Raw genomic sequence first — 19,674 nt, forward strand, 5'->3', positions numbered from 1 at the left:
GAGTGGTCAAATAGAATGGTCTGTGTAGTTTTCGGACCTTACAACCACAGACTGTTCTGTATGTGTTCACATTAAACCCATAATTTACAAAATATCAGTAAAAAACATTAAGATTTTAAAAACAGGATTGTCGAGGCCAGCAACCAATACCACTGTAGATTTATTTAAATGTGAGAGGATTGTTCTGGTAACTCTGGCTATTATTTTGGATGGGAAAGAGATAGCGATCTCTGGTTTTCACAATTCTTTAAGTTATTTTTATGCTCTTAAAAATGAGGGATCACTTGAGAGGGGTTTACATTTGAAATGTTTGAGCTGCCTCCAAATTCCCGCATTTTTGGGGGGGCATAAAAAATGTTCTAAATTACCAAATGAAACGTCCTTTCTCCATTGGACCACTACCCAAAGGATATCTCCTTAGATAAACTTTACAACAAAATTGATCAATCAGCTAGTACAAACAATGACATTGTAACAGCAACCTAGTTATGTCGAACAACAATAATCAGCCCACATATACTAACTTTATCATAGGATCAACTCATTTCATAAGTCAGATAATATAACTTTACCATTAACTATCACACATGTATACTTTATTTATATTTTTATAAATTGACATCAGATATTTATTGCTATGTTATTTTTTATGTTATCTTCATAAGTTTCTCAATGTGTCAGAGAACAGACATGCAATATTACATATAGATCTAATACTAACAAAATACCTTGTGATTAACTTCAGAGCTTTAATTGCCTCCACAGTGACCTTTGGATTCTCATCTCTTGTCAGTTTACAAAGTTCTGGAATACACTTTCTTGAGTACACATCCAATCTAGTATTAAATCTACTGTTGGCCAGCATTGAAGAGTAAAACTGTAACACAAATATTAATGATACATTTTAGAATCTTTGCAGTAGAATGTAGTAGAAACGTCCTATAGTTATCATATTGCCCAAAAATGGTAAAATCCACATGGTTGCTAAAATCTGATTTCTGATTGTGTCTAATGTATGTTAAGCATAGAATATGTAAAAAAGTAGAAAAAATTCTGTTAATATTTTTTGAAAAAATCCTTAAAAAACTACTACAACTAAAGTTGACAACTGGTCTGCAGTGATTGTATTAATTGCACTTAAAGTTCCCAATAAAGTTAATCTGACTAATCAGTATATACAGGGTGTCAAATTAAGTCTGGAACCTCTTTTTAATTTTTGAACCATAATAGAAAGAAATACCAAAGTTCACACACGTGCTTACTGGTGATAGTAACGCACACATCTGCCCAATTACTGAGCGGATAATCCCTTTGGGGGACGGTCCCACAAGGAGTCAGACAAAATTCTTAAATAGCAGCATAGGTCAAGTTTGGTATCAAATTAAAGGTCTTACTTAGCAGAGTACAATGCCGCAAACCGAACTTAAAAAGGTGGATTCAATCAGTAGTTATAGATAGCTATTTGAATTTTAAAAAACAATTGAACAATGTAAATTATTAAGTATTACAAGTAAACACCAATTTTTTAAGTACCAGTGATCAAAGTAAGTGTTCTAAATATTCCCGTCCCATCATCTGACAAATGTAGTAATCGAAGCAAGGAATCAATAATTATTACCAATAACACAACTACTGTTAAAATGTGAAAGTGGCATATTGAGTCATACACAGCATCCACAGAAACTTAACGTTTGGGCAAGTATTATAGGAAATCAAATTATGGGCCCATTATTTATCAATGGTAATTTAAATGGTGACTCGTATCTAGCAATGCTCCAACATGAGATAATTCCTGCATTACAAGCTGCTCTTGGTCGACAATTTCAAAGAATTTATTTCCAACAAGATGGCGCGCCACCACACTTTGCTCTCCTTGTTAGAGAATACTTGGATACATTATTCCTTCACAGATGGATTGGAAGACGTGGTGCAAGAGTGGCCTGCTCGTTCCCCTGATTTATCTCCGCTGGATTTTTTTTCTTTGGGGATACCTCAAAGATAAAGTTTAATCGTACTAAGCATTGAGATTTGGTGCACTTAAGAAATCTCATAGTCCAAGAAGCTCAAGATATTCCTCGTGACTACCTTCAAAATGCAGTGGTTGGCTTTTACAACCAGCCTAGGACATTGCCAGACGATGGTAGGGAACATTTTGAACACTTACTTTGATCACAGGTACTTAAAAATTGGTGTTTACTTGTAATACTTAATAATTTACATTGTTCAATTGTTTTAAAATTCAAATAGCTATAACTACTGAATGAATCCACCTTTTTAAGTTCGGTTTGCGGCATTGTATTCTGCTAAGTAAGACCTTTAATTTGATACCAAACTTGACCTATGCTGCTATTTAAGAATTTTGCCTAAACTCCTTGTGGACCGTCCCCCAAAGGGATTATCTGGTCGGTAATTGGGCAGATATGTGCGTTACTATCACTAGTAAGCACGTGTGAACTTTGGTATTGTTTTATATTGTGGTTTAAAAAATTAAAAAAGAGGTTCCAGACTTAATTGACACCCTGTATATAAAAACTAACAACCCATATCCAGCAATCTAAAAGCAAGGACGAAATTGAAGAAAAATTCAAAGTATTGGAAATATTGATGATATGGACCTAGAAACATCCTTAAATATTGCAGTTGAAGCTGGTGCTGTATTGGTACTTGAAAATACCAAATTAAAGGGAGAACACAGATTTTTACGAGAAATATTCCGAAGATTTGAAGGACTGTTATCGAATAGAGACAAACTTATTGAAGAATTGGAAGCAAAGGGAGAGAGATTTAGAATCAAAATTGAAGAACTTCAACTTTGAAGGTAGCAAAGATAGCAAGTAGAAGATATACAGACTAAACTGGTGAAAGATAAAAACATGAAACTATAAATTAAAAAACTCCATGGAAATAATGACGGTAAAACAAACTTACCTCATTAATACCATGATCAAGCAGATAAAAAATGAAAAATTTTGAAAAAAATATTTTAATACTTGAATCTAAATTAGAAACTCAAAAGGAATTAGTCTGCAAAGATTCTATCTGTGATGTGATGACACAGACAACAGCTTGCTGCAAAAATTCTGATGCCAAGAAACAACACTTACCTTCCGCACCAGAGAACACCGACTTAAAAAGAGATAATATCAAATGGAATTTGCACTCCACAAGCTAAGAAGAAAAACAGAACAGTATTCAAAAGACTTCCAGGTAAGCTCAACATCATGTGCCAATATTCAGGGAGTTAAATTAACATGCGAGAGGAAGCACCTACTTCCTGGACGCAAGTCATCGCGGGAAGGCAAATTGCTTAAGCTTACTTTTTTAAATTATCCTATTTTTTTCAAAAGGAAATCTTATCAAACATTCCTGTGATTAGTTTGACTAACAGTGTCTTAGTGCATGATACTTTAAATTATCTTCAAACAAAAGTATGTCAATAAAACATATTAAAATTACTCTACAATTTGCAGTAAGACTAAGTGGGATGTTATGCGTGAGCAAATTGCCGCATGCACTTTTTAAAGCTTGTAAATAAAAGAATTGTAGGTGCTTCAAAAGAAAATTTGTGTAATAAAAGTAAGAGATGCAAAATCTACCTTGAATTTATTATATGCGAGTGATTGTATTAATAAATTGAAATGTTTGTATTAGGGAATATTGCCAAATTCGGTGCAGGGAAAAGCAAAATTTGAATGATTTAGAAAAAAAAAGTTAGTAACAGAGTAACAGATATAAAGGTATTGTGAAGTATATGAGAAGAGATAAACGAGTTTCCAAGTTTCTAATGTTGTTAATCATAATAATAATAATACAGAATTCCATATATTGCAGCAGGTGCAACCTCTCGTGTGTTAAGTACAGAGTTAGCAACACACTGTAAAACAGATGAAGAGAGGAATTCCTCACAATAAAAATCCTCTAGAAGCTTAAATTTGAACAAAAGCAAAAATAAGATGACAACTCCAGAGGAAAAATCATTTAACATGTTATTAAACTTGTAAAAAGCAAGCAAATAGTGCCACCCTATACTTAAAGAAACAGTTGCTTATCCAACCTCCTAAGCAGATTAATTACTTCCCAGAACCATCTCAAAGTCCAATAATAACAAGTGAGTTTTTTATTATTCACTTGTAATAAAAACTAAGACCAAGAAACCAATATTTCCCATATACTGCCCGAGTACTTAAAGAAGGGAACATATGAGGAGTTTTTCATCAAATATTTTGATCAGTACAGTAAAGAGTGCAATGTTATTTAAGGAGCCAGTCAAACCCTGGCCAAAAAACTGAACCAAAATACTACTGAGTAAACCCTTCTAATATTGAGTGTATAACTTGTGATGACAATTTAAATCCAAATTATTTATGCTTACAGTCTGATTAAATCTTTAAATCACCACTTCAAAATAAAACTGTTCTGGAAAACTAACATTCTAGAGATGACTCAGAAGAAGAGAAATTGGTTCAGAATTCTTCTGAATTCAAAACTAAAAAAGAAAAAAATCTTTGATGAAAAGATAGATAAGTTGAGCAACAAAATTTATCGACTGAGCCACTATTTACATCTCTATAAGCCTGATATAGTTGTCCTTGCTGAGCATGGACATGTGCACCCATTTAAAAAATTACAGACTAGCAACTACATATTGCAGAAAGAACCACAGAAAAGGGGTGTTGCCACCTACAAGCACGTCAATATAGCCAGTGAAATGGACAGCATCAATATTAAGGATCACTCTGAAGAACTTGTTGTGAGATGTCTGCAGTCAGATTAACATTTCACAACAAAAGTCATTCTTTTCATCCTGGGAGTATATCGAACATTAAGTGTCCCTCTTGACAATGCCTTGGCTCTATTGACTTACACTCTTGATTTACTTCTAAGTGATAAAAATAGGACTGCATTGTTGGGAACTTTAATAGATGCTTATACTAACACTCTGACTATAGCTCTTGATATCACTAAAAATTAACCTAATCTCGGAAGAAACTAAAGAGTCCAAGTTCTAAACAACCCGGAAGGTGTTAGGCTCAGGAAAGATTTCATTTTGGCAAATATAAAATTTCACCAGAGTGGGAGGGAAGAAGACCAAGACATGCACTTACAAAAAAATAAAATATGATTTAAAACTAAAAACTTTAAGACGAGAAGAAAATGAAAACTTCATTACCGAGTCCAGTAATAAAACTAAAGCTACAGTGAGAGATTGGATGAATATCAAAAAAGGAAAGTGTAGGGTCAGCCATTTAACAGATAGACAACATAGTTTTATCCCTGGCAGATCAACCACAAGTGCCCTTACGAACTTAATAGAACATGTAACCGACAACTTGGATGGAAAAAGCACAAGTATTTTTCGGTTTAAGTAAAGCTTTTGACTGGCTCTGTCATAATTTAACTGTTAACAAAATAAAATCTCTTGGTTTGAAGGTACTCCTGTAAAATGGTTTGAAAGCTAACTTACAGTAAGAGAAATAAAATTGAATTAAAACAAAACATGAATAGGACAGAAAAGGTTGGAAGGTCCTAGGCTCTTGGCTATTAAGAGAGGTGTTCTACAAGATACTGTACTGGTTCTCAAAATATTAATTATAAGGTTCAGATTTTATGACACTAAAGTTTTTTTACTAGTATGTAATTCATTAGAAAAAATACAAGAATGTTTCTATAAAAAAAATCTATACATAATTATTTTCAATAATTAACATGTTTTCTCCAAATATTAGGATGTACATTCAGTAAGAAAAAAAGTGTAACCGATTTTGTCTATTCTTCGTACGTTATTTATTTAATTAAAAATTGATTTTCTTAACGTTTACGTACAATTTTTACTGGCTTATTTTACATTATGTTAAGAAATTAATTCTTTACAAGTTTTGTTAAAGAATTTTACGTTTTTGTTACACATTTAACAAAGTTAATCTACTTGAAACCTAAATGAAACTTGTTTTTGGACACCGAATTTTGCGTATTTCTTCAGATATCTTAAAAATTACTGCAGCTAGAGGTCTGGTACCAATTTATTCAATTTTTCAGTTCAATTTGCATAATATACATTAAATTTTACGTCCTGGGTAACGCCCAAAATAATTTAATAGGGCTCCCTTTTAACGGTGGCACTGAAATCTGGGCGAAATCTTTCACCCTGTATAGCTCGCTAACTAAGCGTTTCTGGACCTATGTGTATATGAACTTTTTTCGTTATTTTCACCGTAAGAACAAGTCCTGACAGTTTCTCCGTTTCTTCATGGGACACCCTGTATATATATATTTCTTGTCATCATCACCCATTACATGCAAACTTTAGTGCAAGTTATGGTAGAATAAACCTATTTTTTTAATGTTCGGCACATGTAATTTTAAAGTTAGCACATATTCAGTGTTTAGAATAATGGTTACATTACTATAACAAATGAACACTGTTGTAGTAGGCCTAGGAGATAGAAGTTGATAGTTGTAAATTTGGAAGATGCAAATGATTGGCTTCAGACTGATAATGATTTGTCAGTGTAATGACCAATGTAGAAATTGTATCTGCAGCTTGTTCTTCAAACAATGATAACAGAGGACAGTAAAAACAATTCTGATAACCAGAACCAGAAGATGTCACAACTCACTCTGTTCCCATGGCACAGCTTGACCTAGAGATGGTTTATTTTTTACCCAGAATTCCTACTCTAAATGCCTATATTCTTTGTGTAGTGACAAATAACAGTTCTGACACGTGGTCAGAGAAAATATCCTAAAATTATACAAAAGAGACTGACTGAGTTTTTAATGAAATAATAAACATTATTTGTAATAAAACTCTGTATTTGTTGTAATAAAACAACAAATTAGCTTAATTTACTGTTATATTTGTAACAAATTAATTCCTTATTATCTGTAAACTATTGAGTTTTTACAAGATTTTCAAATTATCTGGATTTTTTGTTTATCCGGATCACATCCAATCCCAACCAATCCGGATAGAAGTTGTACAGTAATAAAATCAAATAAAAGTTATAAAAACACAATCTATAGCAGCAACAGCTGCTATAAAATGAGACATGAGTATTATACTAATTTCCTAATGGTTGTCACCAAGATATGATTTGATGTAAAAAATACAAATTGATTTTAACCTTTAGCGCTCCAATGGCCTGTATTGCAGGCCATGGTAGATTCTTCTACGGCTCTGATTTTATATGAGCTTGCCAAGTACAGCACTCCCACGGCCTGCATTGCAGGCCATAGCCGACTCCCTCTACAACTCCTATTTATTATCTCAATGACACCATTCGCACTCCGAATTCTTTTTGCTACGTATGACGTAAACTGATTTAAAAAGGGCTTTTAAAGGGCAACATTAATGTAGGTTATGCAATTAGTACAAAGTTGCGTTTTATTTTACTAATCAGCCAATGTTGTTAATTTTACTCGTGTTTCATGGATTTATTATATTTCATGGTTAAATAATTTAAAACTAACATTTAAAATTAGGTTGCATTATGAGCAAAATATAGTTTTTTTATTAGTTTACAAGGTATCTTACTCTCTACAAGAAAATAAATTAATTAAATGAAACCTTAGTTAGTGGAAAACAACTATTCTTTACTATATCTGACATAATATAGAAGTTATGAACTGTTGTGTCTTTGTTTACCACATACAAAACATGCTTGATTGAGAAGGTGATGTCACTGTCTATAATCAGCCGGTTATAAATAAACCAAAAGGGAAGACCCTGATAAGCTAGATACACCAAGGTAGCTCAAGATTCATTGTGTCAGTTACAAGTTTTACGTTGTAGTATGACTGATATTGACTTATTATAATGGCTGACGAACTACTTAGGTCACATTATATTAGGTTTATATTAGGAAATATAAGTAGTGAAAATAAAATAAGTAAACTGAAACATAGATAATTAGCATGAAAAAATAGTTCTAAAAATTGCATATTAAATATATATATATATATTCACTGACAAGGGTGGAAATTGTCTAACATATAGTTTTAAATCAACTAGTCTTTCACAAAAATGTAGAGGTACAATACAAATCATTGTACAAAATTATATTTAATGAGTGACAGGTGGCCTGCAATGCAGGATACGGGAGCGTTCGTGGAAAGTGGCAGTGGCCTGCAATGCAGGCCACGGGAGCGCAAGGACATGAGCCACGAACTAAAAATCGGACCTATAATGAAAATGGCGCTGGCCTGCATTGCAGGCCATAGGAGTGTAAGGAAAAACACAGCAAATTCCAGAAGAGCGCTACAGGTTAAATTGAGATTAGAAAGATGTCTTGGGAAACAAGTTTTAAAGTAAGCATACCTGAATAGCTAAAATGCGCATAGTTGGAGTACTATCAAAGAGCTGCCAGAATGTCGCTCGTAGATAAAAATCATGAACAAAAACTGAAGGGAAATAATGCAGTAAAAGTTTAAACATATGGAATGCACATTTCCGGACAAGCAATTCTACATCTCTGGAACAAACAAGTACAGTAATTAAAAACCAATAAACATACACAGATAATACTCTATTTTAAGATTTCTTTTATAACTTTTTTCAAAATAAACAATTTCTTCATATAAATATACTTTTCTCAAATGTAAAGATATTCAGCCAAATTTCAAATTTTTATCTACAGATCTATCTAATGGTGTTTTTAACAAATCTTAAAGATGATTCTATTTCCTCAAGCATAATTTTGTCATGTGAAATTGTTACTGAAATTTAGGTGTAATTTTGAGATGCTCCCCTTAGTAAAATAACAAATCATAATTAAATGCACTTTTCTTGCCATGCTCCAAACTATTAGCACAGGTGAAAAAATCTACTTATAAAGTACTATAATTGTAAAATAAATAACAATAGTAAATTCTCAGGTAAACAATTATTCATAAATATGGGTATATTTTCTAAGGTCTATCTGATTATAAATGACAAAAACAAATAAGCAACAATAAACCAAAGTGTTGATTTAGTAGTTAGTCCACATATATCACATGAAATATTACAAATAAAAAACTATAAAATATTTAAATCATAGTGTACAAAAAGTATAAAAAATGTGTTTACGCGTTATTATGCTCTATAAACTCCTTTCCAACTGAATCCATCAAGATCCATATTTCGAGAAAGATTGACACGCCCATGAGGTTTGGTGATCCACTGCAAAAACTTTGTAGCTTTGGAACTCCCCCAAACAATACTATGTCGCCGGGACTGCACACGCTGCTTTTGGCTACGATCTAGTAGTATTGGTGGTTGTTTACAACTATTGCTTTAACAGGTGTGTGCTCAGTTTATAAATTTTGAAAAGAAGAAACCATTGGGAATATTGTTACACCAAAAAAACAACACATAAAGTAGAATACAAAATCTTGAAACGTAGTGTTACAGATTTCTTGTTTCACTGACCGATGACAAATGTCCGGAAAAATCCTGTTTCCTTCACAATCCTTCCATCGTCAAAAATAACCTTCAAACAAAGAATGAAACACGATGGGTTTCTTGTTGGTTGTATTTGGAAAATAATATTTTCTTTTTCCATCAGCAATACACCTCCAACACTTAGTGCAGTTTTAGAAAAAGTAAACTAAGATCAATCAATATCTTCTTAAGTTTAAAAGAACCATGTTGTGGAGGTGGCTTAAGGAAAATGGATTTTGCTTTGAAAAGGGCAGCAGATAATCTTTATTGTTAGAAAGAGACGATTTAATTGTTTGGTGTCATTCTTACTTATGATTGATGAGGCAATTTAGGAAGCAAAAGAGAAATATTGTTTTTATGGATAAAACATGGGAAAATGTTGGTCAGAGAACTTCTAAAATATGAAAAGATCAAAACATCGAAAGATGGTTTCTTAGTTGGACTTGTTTGAATGACCCAACTCAACGAGGTCCCTGGTTTGTCATTGTGCATGTAGGAGGACAAAGTGGCTTTGTTGAAGGAGTGCAGCTTGGATTTTTAGCAAAAAAAGGAGCAGTTGATTTCCACACAGAAATGGATGGAAATATGTATAAAAAATGATTTTTAGAAAAATTAATCCTAAATGTTTCTCCTGTTACTGCTGTTATTGACGCAGCATACCATAGCTGTAAAACTGAAAACATAACCAATACAAAAACAAAAAAAAGAAGACATCCAGAATTGGTTAATAGATACAAATTTTGATTTTCCACCAGAAAGCTTAAAGAAAGAACTGATTGAAGAAGTGCAAAAAGTTTAGCACTTGTAGTCACTGAACATTATCGATCAGATATCTAAGACCCATAACTCAAAGTTCTGAGACTCCCTCCTTATCACTGTGAGTTAAATCCTATTGAGTTATTCTGGAGCCAAGTTAAAAGACATGTTGCTGTAAATAACAAAAACAACTATTGATTGAAAACACTTTTAAGCCCGTCACAAAGGAGCAATGAAAGAATTACTGCAAGCATGTGGAACCATTCATTATTTAACTGTCTGGACCTTAAACAAACTCGGAGAAGATAGTTCAACTGCGTCGCAGTTTAGCGTTGTGTCTGGAGTTGCTGTCTTACATCAAGTAAGGTAATCAACATAGTAACATAAAATAGTATAAAATATTTTTTTTTAATAAACAGCAGAATTGAGTGTGATTTTTAATACAAATAAGTACTTTTGTAGTTTAATATTATTATTGTATTAATATCTACTTTAATGATTCAAATTTATTACTGAAAAATTTATTGAATGTGTACATAACTTACCGGTAACCCATAAACTGCCATTATCAATTCACATAAATAAATAGATTTGTAGTTTAAAATTAATATTTTTTTTAGTAATAACTATACTAATACTTTAAATTTATTATAGTAATTTCATGTAACTGAAAAGTAATGTAAATTGTAACGTGTAAGCAGCATATACCTGGAACAAAAAACCCCGCTTCTTGAATAATTTAATGTCTAAACTTAAGAAATAAGATTGAGATGGACAATAATTTAGTATGACCGAAATAACATATGTAATCCAATGTGATAACAGACAGGGGAGTCAATGTCTTGAGAACGGCTAGTACCACGAGAACTTCCGTTTGGATAACAAGCTTATGGCTGATCCGTACTGCACAGTGAATGTGGAACCGAGTATAGTAAATTGTGCCAAGACTGATCACAGCAAGTCGCTGCAATTAGGCTTCCTTAATTCATGTTCACGTGTGAACCGGACCTTACGACATAGTCACGGCGACAAAGCATCTTTATCACGGTTTAATATACAAACCAGATTTTCACACTTTGTATATTAAATTCACATCTTATTTAAGGTTTTTTCATGGTGCACGAAATTCATAGCTTATTCATGGTTTTCACGGTCGTGTGGGAACCCTATACATGCTGCTGTGTTCAATTATATGTGATGTTGTTACTCCTGACAAAGGTATTACATTACTACTTGTGTTCAATGGTGTATTATGTATTTTTCAGTGAAATTTTTTTAGTCCTGACAAACGTATTACTGCTGCCTGTGTCAATGGTGTGTGATGTTAGTACTGACAGAGGTACTACATGTGGCCTGTGTCAATGGTGTGATGTTGTTAGTACTGACAGAGGTACTACATGCTGCCTGTGTCAATGGTGTGTGATGTTGTTAGTACTGACAGAGGTACTACATGCTGCCTGTGTCAGTGGTGTGTGATGTTGTTAGTACTGACAGAGGTACTACATGCTGCCTGTGTCAATGGTGTGTGATGTTGTTAGTACTGACAGAGGTACTACATGCTGCCTGTGTCAATGGTGTGTGATGTTGTTAGTACTGACAGAGGTACTACATGCTGCCTGTGTCAATGGTGTGTGATGTTGTTAGTACTGACAGAGGTACTACATGCTGCCTGTGTCAATGGTGTGTGATGTTGTTAGTACTGACAGAGGTACTACATGCTGCCTGTGTCAGTGGTGTGTGATGTTGGTAGTATTAACATAGGTACTACATGCTGCCTGTGTCAATGGTGTGTGATGTTGTTAGTCCTGACAAAGGTATTACGTACTACTTGTATTCAATGGTGTATGATGTATTTAATACTGACAGAGGTACTAAATGCTGCTTGTTTGTTCAATGGCATGATTCAGGAGGGCCATGGCAGGGAAGTCACTTGTAATTCAAACTAAATGCAATTAAAGCTTTTTGGGTGTAATAGTATGCAAAAAATTAACAAATTTATAAAATAAAATACATAAAATTGTTTATATTCTTTAATCTAATAAAACCAAAAATTTATGTATTTCTATATATTTTGGAAACAAATTTTAATAATTATTAGATATACCTGTTATTTGCTGTAAGGTTTTACAGTTCTAGAAGTAAAGTTTTAGCAAAAGAGATTGATCAGTTTATTTAATTGTAATAAATCATGATATGACAAGTTAATGTTATTCTGATAATGTGCAGCTAGTGTTTAGACAATTTAGTGTATGCCTCATTTTCTTTGGTATTTATCTATTTAACTAAAAAATTTAAATAAGTAACACAACCTTATTTGCACAATACATTATGAGACAAATAAATCATAAAATATTACACTTTTATAGTAAATAAAAAGACATGGACTGTAAATCAAAAGCTTGGAACGTAACCTTTACGAATAGGTGGAGGGGGAAGCAAGAGGCATAGGAGTAAGAAATTTTAGCTAGACACTTGTCTACATGGTAGTAGTTAATGAGGTGTGGTGGAATAAGCAATTAGGCATGTGTTATTGAACACGTAGTAGCGCTTCATTTTATGAAGACAGAGTGAGAGATAGAAAGAGGATCAGGCAATGCTTACCCCTATAGGCACATTAACCAGACGTACTGACGCCACCACTCAATCCTTGTTCAGATGTTCTACTTAATGTATCTGCTATAAGCAATTTCTCAACCCAGCGCATTAGGCGGTTTTTATGGGTTCTCTCTCTTAATATCAGTATATTTAAAACTCTATAATTTTTAAACATTATTACATCTCAAACTCCCTTTTCAACCCTTTCAAACAGTGATTGTGCAAGTGTTATAAGAAACATGAGTTCTGAAGACTTCCGTGCTCGACTACCGCAGCTGTTGTGTGTGAACTAACAATGTGTGTTATTCGTTCGTCAATTGTACTCTCAACTCCTGCTACATATCTTCAACCTCTTTGGACACTCCCTGGTGTGGACTCGGACTCAAACTACTGGTGGCAGAGTGATATATTATTGTCCTCCGAAATAAGGTACTGTTAAGCCATTTTGACTATGCCCTATATTTGCATAGCTCTTATTATTCTTATATTATATTAATCTTTGCCCTCACGAAATGTTAATTATCTTTGTTTATGTGACTTAATCAACAATTTTTTATGCTAATGAATTAACATTCAATCTTTCATAGTTAGTTAACTTTAATTGTGAAAAGGTTAATTTTTTAGGCTAACAAGCAAATCTCAACATGGTTTGAATAAAGATTCCCAGTCTTTGTAGTGTAATTGATTTTCTTATATATTCCCGTTTCTAGATTTATTCTTAGTCGCACAGCTGAGTGACTATTTCTAGGCCGTTTGTTTGTAAACAGTGTCCTGCTATACCTCACTAATAGAGGGATGATCTTTTAAACACAAATATATTTTTTATGTTAATTCTGTAATTTAACATCAATCAAGTGTTTCTCAGTACATTAAGTTTATTATAATTGGTTATTTGTATCCAATATAGAGTTGCAGTTCTCAATATTCAGTTAATAACTTATTGTTATTGTTTAACAATCCATTGTTTACTATGTCATTCTCATGTCACCTAATAATTAATTAATTACTAGAGTGTCAATTAATTAGATAGTTTGACTAACATTTAAACTCATTTCTAATATAGTATTAATTAATTGGAAATCTAATTACATTTACTGTTGAAGATTCGTTATTTTAGTTGCTATTTTCTTGTTTTTTTGGTAACTGGTTTAACTACAATCATGTCTAAGCCAATCAAGTTCGCTACATATGAACGTTCTACCGGGTTAGTAAAAAATAGATTTACTAAAATATTGTATATTTTTATCAAGATACAAAGCCTTATTGAGTCTCTCAATCCGCTTGTATTTAGTGAACATGGTACAGTTATCTCTCACCCACAAGCTCACATTCAAACAACTCAAACATTTTGATTGTAATCCTTTTCAATGTGTTAGTTTTATTAATTTTTTTATTCTAGTGTACATCGCAACGCAAGTGTTTCTAACGTTTCCAAATTTCAATATTTGTTATCAGTGCTATCTAGTGAACCCTCAAACTTGGTTAGTTCTCTGAGTATTACTAAAGCTAATTATCTTGTAGCATATCAACTACTACGTGAACGCTACCATAACTCACGCCGACTCACCACATTTCATATCAATGCTCTTATGGACTTGCCTCAAATTATCTCAGGTTCTGTTCGTAGTTTATGCAACTTCATTGACCTGTTTTATGAACACAGTGAAGCATTAAAAGCTAAAAGCTATGCCCTATAATTGCATAGCTCTTATTATTCTTATTTAATATCTTTGCCCTCACGAAACAAAATGTATCTTAACTTTTATTCTTGACCAAACGGTTCGAAGAATTCGGCATTAGTCATGTAGTGGAGCTCTTACATCTTTATCTTTGGCATGTGATTTTGTTAATCATTGTTTAATATGTTTAATTCTTAACACAGATTTCATTGAGCAGCAGTTTTCAATTTACCGTGGCCCGCACATGCTCATCTGACCACCAGACTACCAAGGCAACATCACCCTATGAGTGTATTGATTATGAATGTTTATCAAGGTTTTGTGAAGGCCATGTTAATAAAAGCAATATTATAACACTTTGTCAACTTATGAAAGCCCCAGCACTTTAATAAGGCTCCTGGTGTAGTTTTCATAGCGCAAAGGCACTGAACATTACCTATTATCATAAGATCTCTTTACCAGTGGCTATTATGTTTTCTAAAAAGCCTGTTTGTAAGGATTATAAGGAAAAAATAAGATAGTGATATCAGGATTACTGTCCAGAAGAGATAATTAGGTTAGGAATTCCGTGTCTTTTGTTAACTAAGAAAGTAACAAATTGCTTCATCATGGGGAATACTGATGTAAAGCGATTGTACATTAACTGTAGTTAATATTACTTCATTTGATAATTGTTGGGATTTCTATTAATCTTTCTAAAAATAGTCAGTATTTTTTATAATGGAGGGAAATCTCTAAACAAAATGCTGTAGAATGTTGCCTATTAATAATAGTAAACTTACCTGAAGCTGTGTAGGATTATATTTGAATTCTCCCTGATGTATTCGTCAATTGTTTTGTGTTGTCGCTGTATTCTTTTTAGAGATTCTCCTGTGACTAAACCCATTTTGCGTTTTAATTCTACAAGACGGGTTGAAAAATGCATCCAATATACTTGTTTCTGAAATTAAAAAAATTGTAAAAATAACTTTGACTTATTATCAGAACATGAGTGCCGGTGTTGTTGCAGTGGTAATTTAAGAGTCAGTTTGGGGAAACCTACACAGTCAAACTGTATAACCAGCCATCTAGCCTGCCAACAATCACAAAATGGAGCCACTATATACAGTTTAATAACCAAACCAAAATATTTTATGAAACCATCAAAAAGCGACTATGATGAGGCATTTGAACAACTCACTGCTGATTTCAAAAACAAAGGTCTTCAAACATTAGTCTGCTCACCGATGGGATGTATGCGGGACAAAATAACAATAGGTCACTTCATTGAAAATATTTTTTGAGTTCCAGAATGCAACTAATGCCCAAATTAAAATCATTGTTTTTAATGAAAAATCCCAAAGAAGCTTGAGAAATGGTATGACATCACAAGGATTTTCTGAAAAAAATTTCAGGATACTATTAGTACCCAGACAGTTACATAAAATAGTGGAAGATAAAAAAAAGACAGCACCAACTGACTATCTTTCTGCTTCAACACCAACGCCCATGACAAACAACCCACCATTACCACCAGGGAAGCTGGAAGGGGCAACACACCAGCAGCTCAAGAGAACCAGATGAGTTTCACTGAGCCAGCAGAGACTTACACTCTACATACCCAGGTCCTCGCCACATGACAACTCGACGCATTGTATTACAAGAAAAGACTGCTCTGAGGCAAATAGTAGTTTTAATGATAGCTGTCATTCTAGCAGTATAGGTTTAAGTGATTCTGTTAGTGGTGAATTATTGTTAAATGGTAGGCATAAGGCATGTAGTTTAATTAATAACTCAAATAACAATTCTGAAGATTTTTTAATGTTCACAAAACAAAAAGTCATTGTAAGATAAAAAGGAAACCGAACTACATACAAAATCAAACTTCATATGTAACTGTCTTCCATCAGAACATACAGCACATGGCCACCAGAATTGATCCTCTGACAATAACTATCCAAGAGCTTGAACCTGACATCATAATTCTGACTGAACATAAATTAAATAGTGATGAAGTTGAAAAACTTAAAATACCAGGTTTTGTATTAGCAAAAGGGTATGTCAGAAAAAAATTATGAGGGAGGGTGGGGTATTAATATTGGTATCGGCAGCATTTAATAAATTACAAAACAATTGTTGATGTTAATTTGGATCTACTGAATGGAAGACAAAATATTTGAATCTTGTGTTATTCAGATTAAAATCAATTCAGTAAAATTCTTAGTTGGAGGGATTTATAGGAGTCCATCTGAAAATACTGCAAGTTTTTTACAAAAAACTAGACATGTTTTTAGAGATTTTATCCAAAATTTGTGATAACATTGTTATTGGTGGTGATATTAATGTTGATGTTTTGAGGGAGGATAGAAAAAAAAAAAGACTTTGTCAATACATTGAATATGCATGGTTTTTTATTATACAGTTAAAATTCCAACCAGGGTAGCAGACAACAGTGAAACTGCAATAGATAATTTTCTCACCAACATGAAAGCTATTTTATTTGATGTAGAATGTATAATAACATCACTCTCTGATCATGGATGCTCAAATGTTCAAAATAAAAGAAAAATAAAAATGTTAAATTAAAAATAAGTAGAATTGGAAAGAATTTTTAGTGAAAAGAAATATAGAAAACTTTAAGAAAGACATATCTAAAGGAAGACTGGACTAAACTTTATATGGCACCAGTAGATGATAAGTTTACATATTTTTACAACATTCTAAAATATTATTTTGATATAAATTTTCCCTTAAAACGCTTCTTTATTAAACACAATAAAAACCAATGGATAGATTATGAAATAACTTGCAAACAAAAAGAACTTATAAATAAACATAATTTATATAGGAAGAGTAAAAAATAACAAACAAATAAAAACTTTCTTTGAAGGAACAAAAAAATAAATATAAAAAATTGATTCAAAAAAAGAAAAGAGATTACATTAATAATAAAGTGGTGAATACAACAAATATCAATAAAACTAATATGGCAAGTGGTAAATAATGAAATTAGAAACAGTAAGGAAATGTCATTTAAAAATATAGAGCTTAACGATGGTGGTAAAATAATCTGTGACCCTGTTTGTGTAGCTGATTTATTAAACATAAGTTTTGTCGAAATGGTAAAAAAAAGCATGTTGCTCCAAATTTAAACAAAAAGTCAATTTCTATTAATCGAAATTCAAATTATAAAAGTAAATTTAAATGCAACACTATTGACTGTGATCAACTAATTAAAATAATTGATTCTATTAAGCCAAAATGGTCGGCAGGGTATGATGACATACCTATAAAGATTATTAAAAGAGGCAAAACATGCACTTTTAAATCCTCTTTTACATGTGGTGAATGTTTCTATAATAACAGGAAACTTCCCAACTCAATTAAAAATATCAAAAAGTTGTTCCTGTATTAAAAAAAGGAGACAGCAAAAAATCCTCTAAATTATAGACCATTGGCAATACAACCTGCTTTATCAAAAATATTTGAAAAGACTATGATGATTCAATTAGTAGACTATTTTGAGAAGGGTAAAATTGCTGGATTTGGAGCAGCATGGCTATAGAAAAAAATAGATCAACGGTAACAGCATTAATTGATTATATTGAGAATGTGCTAGAAAATTTGGATGAAGGGAATCATACTGTTGGAGCCTTTCTGGATCTGACAAAGGCATTTGATAGTGTCTGCCATAAAACCTTGCTAGAAAAATTAGAATCATATGGTATTGAGGATAAAGAATTAAGCTGGCATCAGTCATATCTGGAAGGGCGACAGCAGTATGTTAGTATTAAATATCTAGGTAATAATGAAATAAGAAATATTAATTCAAGAATAGAAAAAATACAATATTCTGTACCACAAGGTTTCAGTATTGGGCCCATTTTTGTTCTTATGCTACTTGGGAGGTATGCCACAGATTTTGACCAATTTATCAAATAAAAATCATTTATGTTTATTTGCAGATGATATAAGTATGTCAGTTTCTGGAAAAGATTTACAAAGTGTAATAAATACAACAGAATATTCAATGTCACAACTAAAATGTTACTTGAATGATAGAAATTTATTACTAAATTCTGATAAAACAATTCTAATGAAATTTAAATGTAAACAATCAAATGAGATAAATACAATTGGAAATAAATTTGTAAAAGATACAAAATTCTTGGGTCTGGCTCTAAGTAATACATTAAGTTGGACAAAACAAGTAGAAAAAATTTGTCATAAAATGAGTTCTGGAATATTTGCAATCAGGCGGTTATCCTTCTTCCTAGAAATAAATGCACTGAAATCTGTTTACTATGCCTTGATACATCCACACATTTCATATGGCATTGAAATTTATGGTGGAACCAGTGCAAATAACTTAAACAAAATATTACATTTACAAAAAGTGGCAATAAGACATATTCTACACCTTAAAAATAATGATAGTTGTAAAGACCACTTTATTAACCTAAGAATAATGACAGTATATAGTTTATATATTTATAAAAACTATATTACATGTCAAGACAAATGCAGAGTCTATACCAAGGGCAACAAGATTATCATAATTATAATACAAGAAATAGAGAAAATTTTGTAGTAAAGAAACATAATAAAGAAAAAATATAAACAGTGTCCGACATACATAGGAATAAAATTTATAAATGACCTTCCAGGCTGTATTAAGAGAATGAGAATTCTTTTAATAATTTTAAGAAAATGTTGAAACAATTTTGTACAGATCATTCATTCTACTCTCTTGAAGAGTTTTTTTACACGGTGACTTGAAAAGTAATTTTGTTTGTATTTTGCCTACCATTACAAAACATATTAAACACTATGGACATAAATATTTAAAATATTATATGTATTATTATACTGTATTAAATATAAAGTATGAATACTCTAACCTGTGTCTTATGTTTTATATTGTGGTAAAGGTAATTGACGCAATTCATGTACATTATGTATAAAAAGAATAAAGGAATTTTGAATTTGAATTGAATTTGAATTTGAATTAGAAATTAACTTAGTGTTAAACCCTTTGTGATCGGTCGTCGACTCTAGGTCGACCGCGGCAGTTTCGCTGAAACGCTCGCATGTCGACAATAGGTCGACCGGATATTAACTAAACAGAAATTAAATACGACCTGAGGGACAGTCGAAGCAATTTTTATTGAGACCTCAAAGAGTTAATAAGGGTATAAAGATCATTATATTCCATAGGGCGAAGAATCTTTCATTAAAACACAC

At 32.3% G+C, this 19,674-nt stretch overlaps 1 protein-coding gene across 1 annotated transcript; it reads right to left on the reverse strand.

Moving 5' to 3' along the window:
• Window positions 1-643: 643 nt before the first annotated feature.
• Window positions 644-15,392, reverse strand: LOC124374572 (cohesin subunit scc-3-like). Its single transcript, XM_046832767.1, has 3 exons — window positions 15,234-15,392; window positions 8,318-8,471; window positions 644-877 (listed from the first exon to the last, which is right to left on the reverse strand). The coding sequence occupies exons 1-3, from the start codon at window positions 15,374-15,376 to the stop codon at window positions 659-661; spliced, it is 516 nt and encodes a 171-aa protein (XP_046688723.1). The 5' UTR covers window positions 15,377-15,392; the 3' UTR covers window positions 644-658.
• Window positions 15,393-19,674: the final 4,282 nt, after the last annotated feature.

The sequence above is a fragment of the Homalodisca vitripennis genome, unplaced genomic scaffold, assembly GCF_021130785.1.
Source record: "Homalodisca vitripennis isolate AUS2020 unplaced genomic scaffold, UT_GWSS_2.1 ScUCBcl_9085;HRSCAF=17458, whole genome shotgun sequence".
Classification (NCBI taxonomy): domain Eukaryota; kingdom Metazoa; phylum Arthropoda; class Insecta; order Hemiptera; family Cicadellidae; genus Homalodisca; species Homalodisca vitripennis.